Raw genomic sequence first — 10702 nt, 5'->3', positions numbered from 1 at the left:
AAAACTTGTGACAATGTCATTGTGTAATCCTCGGCATCCGCTTCAAATTGATCAACTGACCAATACGCAATCTCGACTGACAACGGTTTTCTCTTTGTGGGGAGAACAATTTCGACAGGTTTTCCATGATATCTGACATCCACATTATCCTCGTTAAAATAATGGTCCAAATAACTGTCAACAATCTCCTCGGGATGTGAGATGATTTTGCATATCCTTTCGATTTTTGTCTCTGCAACTTCAGTTGACATCACAGCTTTTAGTTCATCTTTCAAACTGTCTACAGTCAAATTCTGATCAGCAATAGCCTTCTTGATTATTTTCTCAATCCTCCCTCTGTACTGAGTGTCTTTCTGTCTCACCTTTTCAGCTTGTCTTTGGAGGTATGTAGCTCTCATTTGTTCCTCACGTTTTTTACGAATGGCCCTCTTGTTCCATGCTTTGGAGATGGAAAAGTAAATTATACGTTCTTGTTCTTCAGTGGATTTACTGTTCAGCCACATAAGGGTTTTATTTTTTGCTGCTCGCACTTTTCCATCAATGAACCCAAAGGTGGCATTAGGGGCACGCCGGTATTGATGATCGGTCATCCCCATTACCTCCTCACTGAAAATGTTGTGAACAGGAGCACATTTGGTGGCCTTCAACATTTCAGGAGTAGGGGATGAGAGCTCACCCGTGAGGTACGACTCCATCTGCCGTTCAAGGAGAGTGATTGAGCATTCAAGAAGCTTCAGGGCTACTTGCTCAAAGTAGGCCTTGTCCTTTTCATCTAGTTCAGCCTGCAAGGATTGGAGAACTTCATCTGTTGAATCTAGCTGTCTACCAAAAGCATCTGCTTTCACTGTTAAGATTGACATTGGGTCATCCCTCAGGCTATGGATCTTCTCCATCAATTTCTTCAGGGTCGGCACAGCTTCGAGATTGGACAACTTGTCTGCATTCCCATATAAGACATTCATCCATGGCCCAGTCAGGATCTTCCCAATGAGCCCCAAGGCTTTCAGCTGCAGGATCAAGTTTGAATTCTGTAAGTCCTTGATGACTGCTGGCTTGAAGTTTGAAGTACAGTTGGAGAAGTCCTTAAAGTAGACATTTAGAATCTTGTCCTTTAAGTGGAAGTATGCACCAGCAAGGTGAAACATGACGTGCATGCGGTTGCCAACATATCGTGGCAACATGCTGTTTCTGATATCATTCGTCCGCATAAACTCCCGGAATCCCTTGGGATCTCCTACTCCATTTTTATACCTGATTTTGCTGAGCCCCATCACAAGATTGACAGCTCCGCAGTCCTTCCCATAACATTGTCCTTTTACTTGCTGTTCAGTATCAAATTTCTTCAATGTTTTCCTAGCCTCACTGGCCAGCCCATCAAGGGGATGGACATTGCACTTTAGATCGAGAAGTTGGATATCAAGAAGTTCCTGAAGCTGATTTCTCACACAGCGATTGGTAGGTACTCGGTCACCCAGAGTGCTTTTGAGTTTTTGTACTACAGTTTCATGGACATTCCTTGGATCAATATCAGAATATGAAGCATATGTCTCAGTAACATCCTGAATGCTTCTTGAAATATGATCCACATAATCACAGGCCTTGCCCCCAGGAAGCGAATCAATTTGAAGAATGAGACTTTCTGGGGGATCAACAGACAAATTAATATGCACTTCATTAACATGTTCCCCATCAAGAGAGGTGGCATCCCATGCCAGGTTTAAATTGCCCCCCTCCACCATAGCCTCCCCCACATGCACATCATCAAGTACAGACAATTCATATGCCATTTGGCTAATTGTTGAGGCATCAGCACCATAGTCCACAGTCTTCCCAGTCATTTCGGTAACTACTTTGGAAATCAGAGAACCCGCGGACTCAACTGGCACCTGATTCACCAAACACGCATAAGCAGCCTTTCGGTAGGAGTAGGAGAAGGTTTTTCCATCCTTCTTGGCCTTAATCACATTCGATGAAGAATTCTTCTGGTCATCATTTACACATGTCACATGTTCATTTTCAGCTCTAAGTTTTTCATTTTCATTCTCCAAGACTGCCACCCTTCTCTTTAAAGCATTAAGCTCCCACAAGGACATGGTCTGCAGTTTATTTTTTGATTTCTTGCATTTCTTTTTCTTTCTAACCTTCTTAGGCCCACCATCTGCTTTCAAAAGATTTGATTTGACTTGAATTCTCTCAGCACGTAAGCGATTCTCAATGTCTTTCTTTCGTTTTAGAGCCTGACGAAGATGGTGGTCTGGAGTTTTCCGTCTCCTTAACACTCTGCAATATTTAGATTTGATAGCTGCCAAAGATCGCAAAGAATTTCGACGCTGTTTACACTTTGCACAGTCCCCTCTCAGGCGAAGGTCAACACCAGCAGCAGAGGATGTTGAAGGTGAAGGCTGAGCTTCAGAAGTGATTGCCGGACAAGTATCAGGAACTAGCTCATCAGGATCAGCAGTGTTATCAAAGGCATCAGGACCAGAGTCTACCACAACTAACCGGGGCAGATCAGGAATGTCAGGAGCAATTGGAGGAGCTAATGAATGCGGATCAGGAGTGTTCACATCGCAGCAAACAACAGCAACCTTCAGGAAAAAGTCTTTGATACAGTTCCAATCCCTATCGATATGCTTGTATGCTTTCACCTTCTTCACTATCCGTGTAACCCTGGTCTTTAACAGCTTTTCCTGTACAAGAGAAATGCCATTCGTATCAGCAATTGCCTTCAAATGTCTAGTGGTCGACTTGACATCGTCATTGTTTTTATGAAATAAGAACAGAACAAGTCCATTTCGGATCACTGACGTTTCCAATTTATTTGTGTTGCCATTCAAATCTTGGCCATAGCCAAAAATCAGCTGATTCAATTCCTCCTGTGTTCTTTTCATAGTTCTTCTGAAAGAAAATAAATTAAAAAAAACTAATAATATAATATAACCCTTGAAAAAGTGACAAGAAAACCAGGGGCCTTATTCACAAAAGCCTCGCAATCGCAAACACCTCGCCTAGCAAAATTTTCTAATCACAAAAGCCTCGCTTCGCCAGGTCATCGGTAATTTAGCGAATTCGCAGTGTCTTCACAAACTCCTCGCACGCATTGCGGGTGATTTCATGAAGACATCGCTCACGCTTCGCAATCGCAGTGTGGTCGCTCAACCCTCGTTAACTCCATAATTTTAGCGAGAGCTTTTGGGCTCTCGCAAATCATTCACACGAAGAAAACATGGCGCTCCTTCTTGCAATAGAAGAGGAAAATCAACGACATTTTCGCCGAAATAGGATATTTAGAGACCGGGTAAATCCGCTGGACATTTACGATGACGTAGACTTGATGAAGAGGTTTCGTATGCCACGTCACGTTATTCTGGAAGTTGTGGATTTGATCAAAGAAGATGTAGAACATCCAACACAACGATCTCATGCTTTACCGGCAAGTTTACAGGTGATGTGCGCCCTCCGTTATTATGCAACGGGAGATCTGCAGTTTGTAAGTGGGGACCTCAATGGCATTAGTCAAGCATCTGTGTCACGAATTGTTTCTATAATCAAGAGCGCCGCCGCATACCAAATGTACTTGGCTGTGTAGATGGAAGCTTGGTTGGAATAAAGGCTCCCTCGGTCCAAGAAGAAGCCTACGTCAGCCGAAAACATTCCCACGCAATCAACGTGCAAGGCATATGTGACCATACCTTGAAGTTTACCAATTTGGTGGCAAAATGGCCAGGTAGTACTCATGATGCCTTTATCTGGAACAACTGTAGATTAAATCGTAAATTTCAGAACGATGGGCTCCCAAATGGCTTTTTATTGGGTGATAGTGCCTACCCATTGCTTCCTTGGTTGATCACTCCCGTACGTCACCCACGAGATGCGGCGGAGAACGAATTCAATGCCCACCACAGAAGAATTCGGCAGAACATCGAGAACGCATTCGGACGATGGAAAATGAGATGGCTTTGCCTCCACAAATATGGTAAGCTGACACATTATTCAAATGGTCGACTTAATCATCGAATGTTGCCGTCAGGAGGCTGGACTCGTATTCATTAAGTCCCTACCATGACTGAAAGCAATTCTTTTGTTGAAACTTTGAAGTACCGGTATATAATAGTACCATGGGATTCCCCCAGACTAAGACCTCCTAAAACATACTTTGCACGAGAACAATATAATGTACTAGTAATGGGCCTTTCAATTTTTCCAGGCGGGGTTCTAACCCTTTCCCCAGAAAGGTGTGTTAAGGCTTCCCGGTCAATGCATACACGCATCGGTATGAGTCATTCGGACATTGTTAATGGATCACGTAATCAGTAATCGCGCCTGCGGAACTTTAGCGAATTCGCCAGCAGAGAGGGACAGCGAAGACATAGCGAAATATTGCGAAGGCCTTTGTGAAACGCTCCCTTCGCTAAGTTAGCGATTGCGCATGGGTCCCGCAAACGCTACGCTTCGCAAATGCTTAGCGAGACTTTTGTGAATAAGGCCCCTGTGTCACGAGCAGTCGATTCAATTCAAAGGTTCATCTGATCTTTTCAGATTCCCCTAAAATACAATGAAAATACTTAAAAACCCCTAATGAGACAAAAAAAAACTTCAAAATGGCTGAAATAGAAATATAAACAAAGCAAGAACACATGAGTTGGTCTAAAAATAGTAACATATTAGCAAACGGACCAATTAGGAGCAAGGATTGTGGTCACGTGACCTCATGTCAACAATCATGTCATGCAGAAGACAAATCCAGCATCCCACAAAATCCGAGCAATCCTACCCCTAACATTGATTAAAATCTTCATCTAACACTCAATTTCATAAATATGATATATATTCTTCATAATATGTCACTTAGTTTTATGAAATAGTACTTACTTGTTGATATTATTGATGTTGAATCGAAAGGAAATATCAAGAAAATCGGACCCGTCGAGCTCGGGTAAGCAACATGGCGGCGCCCATAGCAGGATCTGCGGCATAAATTTTACAGCAAATGTGGCCGTTTTTGAGTAGATTAAAGCCTTAACTAACTGTGCCTACCTGATCAATGATGTGCATTACTTCTTAGGTCTTCAATCTGGTGCTTTTTCTCTCGAAAAACTCAAACTTTTGACCAAAATTCGGAGAACTTTGTCAGTTCTATCGATTCCAATCGGACAAAAACTGAGATCTAGAGCAGCCTACGTAGTTTTGTAACAAGCTCTCTGATTGGCAAAAACACGCAGAATACAGTTTCACCATGATTCAGCGCAACCGATGCGAATCCTGAAAATTTTAAAATTTTACGTCGCTCGCGCAATTTATGACGCAGGTTAACTTGCGCAGATATGTGGTGATTTCCAAGTGCCTAACTATACCCCATGACCTGTGACTCGACTGTGCATGTCATATGGCCGGGCATGATCTTAACAGTGAAAGACACCGTGGAATTGGAAGGCGTCACTGTCAACCTGAAGACACCCCCCCCCCCACCAGACCAGTAAACAAAAAATCTGATTCTGTTATTTTCATCTCTTGCAGCTTGTAAAAGAATTGATTTCACCAGACATGCCAGAACAGCCAAGTGCGAGTACAAGTTGTGCAAATGATGACGCTGAATGTGATAACGCTGATAATGATTCACCAGCTGAAGAGGTCCCATGCTGTGATACAAGTCAGGACCCCCAAGTGAACATTGTTCCACCAGCGATTGATGACATTCCAAAGAGTAGAGCGCTGTCCAGTGGGTCTGTTGGGTCCACTTTCAAGCACCCTGGGCCTTGTTGTGAATGTGTGAGCTCAAGATCTATGAGTGGTATGTGTAAATACTATGAGTCATAACATTATGGGCCTGTTGAGGCTGGGACCTGGATCATACAATGTTGATCAACAACACACAATTTCATGTCAATGTGAAAATCCAAAGTTAATTAATACAGATGGTGTTTGAAAAGAATGTCATAACTTTTTATGTTTTTATGAATACCCTGTACCTGATGACAATTTCCATGTAAAGAATCACCGGGTACCTTAATTAGATTGAAGTGCACATTTTGCAGTGTGATCACATAAAGCACCCTACGTTAAAAAAGCAGGGCTCTTTTCAACCTTGGTACCACCTTTTGTATTCACTTATAGAATTTGATATTGTAATTTCAGATGCATCAACCCAGGTTGACATGGACCAGATGGTAACGGTCATAGCCAGGGACCATAACTACGCTCTCTCTGCCAAAGCTGATGAACAGCCAGCCGAGACATCACGTGTCATCAGGAAACCCAAGCCCACCAAAGAGATTTCCAGTTCTTCGCTGTTGGAATGTGAACCACTTCTGGCTAGCACCCCAAGCAAGTCAAACGCAAATCTTATGCCCGCTGATAATTTGATTTATCATTCGGAGGATTCTGTATCTGATGACGATGAGGAGGAAATAGATGGATTTGACGCCCATGACCCGGAGTATGTGCCCAATGAAACTACTCCTGATTTCGATGACAGTTTAGAGTACAGCCAGTGTGACGATCCTGAGCGTGCAGAAACATTAGCTCCAGAACATGGCCCACTGCACAGTCACCCAGCCTATCAAAAAAGTATGTTGTGTTTCAGGAATCGCTTATGGAACTACTTGTTAGGTGCCCCAAGCTTGGTTGCCTTGCTAAGGTAACCAGCATTCAACAATCACTCGTTGGTTCCCGCCTTATTGTGAGGACTGAATGTGCCGCTGGGTGTCATCGAACTTGGTCTTCCCAGCCAACACTGAGGAAGATGGGAGCTGGAAACCTCTTGATGTCAGCTGCTGTGCTATTTTCCGGTTCCTCGTACACAAAGGTGCGTGAATTTGCAGATATTCTGAACATGCCCTTTGTAGGCGAGACACAGTTTTACAGGATACAGGAGAAATACCTATTCCCTGTTGTCCATGAAAACTGGTTGTCGAGTCAGATAGCAGTGTTGGATGGACTAAGCACTGTTGAAGGTCAGCTAGGTTTGAATGGAGATGGCCGCTGTGACAGTCCGGGCCACAGTGCCAAATACTGCAACTACACCTTGATGGAGGACCAACATGGTTTCATTGTGGATTTCCATGTTGCCAACCTGGCTGACCCTACCATTAAAAACTCAAACGCCTTAGAACCCAGGGGCCTTGAGGTATGCCTGAGCCATGTTGTCAAGGACTTGAAACTGCCTATCGGTACTCTCGCCACTGATCGACATGTGGTCATCAGGAAGAATATGCGGGTTAATTACCCAGATATTGCACATCAGTTTGATGTTTGGCATTTTGCCAAAAGTATCAGAAAGAAGTTTTCAAAGGTGGCCAAGAAAAACCCTGCACTCGTTGAATGGATCCCATCTGTTGTTAATCATTTCTGGTTGTGTGCAGAGTCCTGTGGGGGAGATTTTGACGAATTAAAGGAGAAGTGGACCAGTGTGGTGTATCACACTGCAAATTTACACTCCTGGAACAACAGATCAAACTTTTTGGAATGTGGCCATGGTCCGCTATTGGCAGAGGATGATGATGAGCCAACCAAGTGGCTCAAGGTTGGATCCCCTGCACACGATGCTCTAAAGAAAATTGTTCATGACAAGACTATACTTAAAGACCTTGCACATGTAACCAGATTCTGCCACACTGGTAGTCTTGAGGTTTTTCACTCCCTGCTGAATAAGTACGCGCCGAAACGCCAACATTTTTCTTATGCAGGCATGGTTTGCAGATCAGAGTTGGCAGCAATTGACCACAATCACCATGTGGGTCGACCACAGGCAACGACTAAAAAAGGTGAACTGCGGTACAATGTGGTGTACCCAAGGGCAGCCACCACTAATAAATGGGTAGCCAAACCAATCCGAAGCAAGAAAGACTACAAGTATAGACAGGATTTGCTGAGGGATGTTGTTGCCATGCGACAACATTCCACTGATAAATCTCGGCCAGACATTCCACAAGTTAAGAGGAATATTGCTGCCTCAGAGAGGCCAGCCAACAAAATGGATGTTGTGGAAAGGTCGCGTTTGTTCACCAGATTTTCTAATTCAAGGTAGCATGCATCATACATGTACATGTACCCTGATTCCAAACAGTTGCTGAAGTTGATATTTGCCCCAAACCTCACATACACAAGCCTGGAATTATTGTTTGCAGTGGTACCTGACAAATGGTCAGACAGTGTTTGTTTTGTCCCTGTCAAATATAATTTTGCTGTCTGACATGTAATGGATTACTGCTGTAAAAACTGGCAATTTTTGCCTGTCAAAGTGTTGGACAGCAACACATGTGTACCTGTTGTCAAAACATGAAAAATCACAATCACAATTTGGTGTCTGACAATGTCCTTGACCGACACCCTATTTCCAGGCTTGCATACATGGAGTATATGCATGTAAAGAAGGTACATGTTTCAGACTGAGTTTTCAGTGAGAAAGAATTTATAAACAATCTATACATGGAGTTGTTACTGATCTAGAATTTGAGAATTTGACATTACACATTTTCATTTCAACTGTAATATGAAAGAGTCTTAGCATGCATTCTGCAGAGTGAATCTCCCTTATAATGCAATTTTACATGTCATTTCTGCAATACATTTCATTCATAAAAATCAAGCCTTCATCATCTGTCCATTTACAATACATGTGCAGTTTATGTGTCCATGATTGGATTTATAATGAGTACTTCAACTTGAAATAATTGTCCAGTTCAGTCAGGGTGGGCTGTGTTGTCAGTCTCGTCAACTTCCCTAAAACCGGTATATTTCCCATCAGGCTCTGGATACCTCTTCCGGGTAGCTACAACCACACAAGAGGGTATGACTTTCCTAACTTTCCGGCCAAGCCTGTCATGTGTCCACCAAGTGAAGCATCTGTAGGCAGCTAATCTGTATGTCCTGAAAGAAAATTGAACACAAATTTAGTAGTTGTCCCAGGAATTATGAAACTATTTTCAATATCATGTTGAAGTACTCCCATGGTCATGGTCATACTGCAAGAAAAAAGCATGCAGTACACAATATATCGCATCTCTCCGCACCTGTCACTGTCAAGTGGCTGCTTTTATTATGAGAAGATGAGTTGCATAGACTCTTCTGCTAACATTCTGTAGGCTAAGGCCTACTTGCTGTGTGTTTAGACAGGTGCAAACCCAATGTGAGGACCATCAGCTCGGCCCAGGACTGGGTAATTTACCTGTTACGTATGGGCTCAGTCAGACTTGCTTTCTTCACATCCTTCATGACCACCAAAGTCATCCTCAAGACATCCTTGTCTAATACGCACTTCTCAAAGGCTCTGTGCAGGAGTATGCAATCAAGATCGTCAGTGCATAAACGGTCCTCGAGTTCTGCCAACTCATGACAGCAGAAGTGCATCAACGGATTCTCGAGCGGCCCTGCACAGTTATCACATGTACACCATGTACTGACATGTGCTGTCACTTGCGCGGCAAAGTCTATCCCCCCAGTCAGTGGCGTTTCCTCGTCCTCCCTCTCTTCCTCGTCGGACTGTGGCTGACCTGCCGACCGTTTCGGCTCAAATCGATAAGGCTGTATCCCGTATTCCCTCCTTTCCATCGATTCCTCGTCCGAAGAAGAGCTAGACATGCCTGCCATCGCGATCAGCTGTTTCGTGTTTACATTTTGGTCAGCACTGTAGACGTCACTTCCCGTGTTCGTGGTCACGTGACCATGCCAAATGTCTCAAGATGGCGGCGCCCGCGATAGATTAAAAATGCTTATCAAAATAGGATTAATTACTTCATTGAACGACGATGGATTATAACAGTTTTTTGTGAGTGTGTAGAGGAAACATTAATCTACAGATAAACGAGCTCTGAAATGCGCTTAGCGATGAGTAAAGTATTCCTTTAACAATGGGACAATAATAAAATAAATGTTGGAACGTCTCGTGACCAAAACCACAATCAAAAGAACAAGGCAGAGGCCTTGAACGGCCACGAGACCATTGATATATTTGTTGATTAACAGGTAGTACCTGCATGATCAGCCTATAAGAAACGTCCCGCGAAGTAGGGTCAATAAACCGATCATGCAGGTTTACAAAAACATGTTTAAAGTTTACAGAGGGAAACAAGGTAATACACCTGGGAGGTTTTGTTATACAACTAGTGAGAAGAGAAGTAATCATTTTAACGGAAGTTTACATGGATCAACATTAGGAAAGGTGGAATTGAAAAATTGAAAACATTTAACAACATGTTGATAATACAGAGGCATTTGGTTACCATGAGGACAAGAGTTAGACCAGAGAGAATTATTATATTTACGAAACTGTAGGGCACACCAATAATTTAAAAAGGGGTGCCAAGAGGCACCATGATTGATAATAAATTATAAGTTGTTATATGTTTAATTGCCAATGCGGCTAGCTTTTTACCAATATTAACAATGGCGAGACCGCCTGATACAAAAGGAAGAAGTTGAGTAGCACGAGCCACAGGCTCAAAATGGGCACGAGGCCAGAGAAATACTAAAATACCCAATTGAAATTTATCTACATAACATTTAGGCATAAAATACACACTACCAGTATACCATATCTTAGAACACGCAAACGTACTAATAATAATAGACTTCTGTTTTAAAGTAAGACCAGATAACTTAGAAAAATTAAGAACTTTGATAAATTTATTCAAAATCGGACCCCAAACATCATCAAAAGAAACCGTATACCCAAAAAGACAACCCAGTAATTTAACCCTGTCCG

General features: G+C 42.8%; 1 protein-coding gene across 1 annotated transcript; it reads right to left on the bottom strand.

The window, feature by feature from the left end:
* Positions 1 to 8681: 8681 nt before the first annotated feature.
* Positions 8682 to 9588, bottom strand: LOC135491589 (P2X purinoceptor 7-like). Its single transcript, XM_064777562.1, has 2 exons — positions 9167 to 9588; positions 8682 to 8868 (listed from the first exon to the last, which is right to left on the bottom strand). The coding sequence occupies exons 1-2, from the start codon at positions 9586 to 9588 to the stop codon at positions 8682 to 8684; spliced, it is 609 nt and encodes a 202-aa protein (XP_064633632.1).
* Between the last annotated feature and the right edge of the window lie 1114 nt (positions 9589 to 10702).

The sequence above is a fragment of the Lineus longissimus genome, chromosome 7 (genome assembly GCF_910592395.1).
Source record: "Lineus longissimus chromosome 7, tnLinLong1.2, whole genome shotgun sequence".
Classification (NCBI taxonomy): Eukaryota; Metazoa; Nemertea; class Pilidiophora; order Heteronemertea; family Lineidae; genus Lineus; species Lineus longissimus.
This window is presented reverse-complemented; position numbering and strand designations above follow the sequence as displayed.

Coding starts and splice junctions, on each gene's coding strand:
- LOC135491589 (XM_064777562.1), bottom strand. CDS start 9,588: ATGGCAGGCATGTCTAGCTCTTCTTCGGACGAGGAATCGATGGAAAGG. Junction 8,869..9,166: donor ACTGAGCCCATACGTAACAG/GTAAATTACCCA, acceptor ATTTTCTTTCAG/GACATACAGATTAGCTGCCT.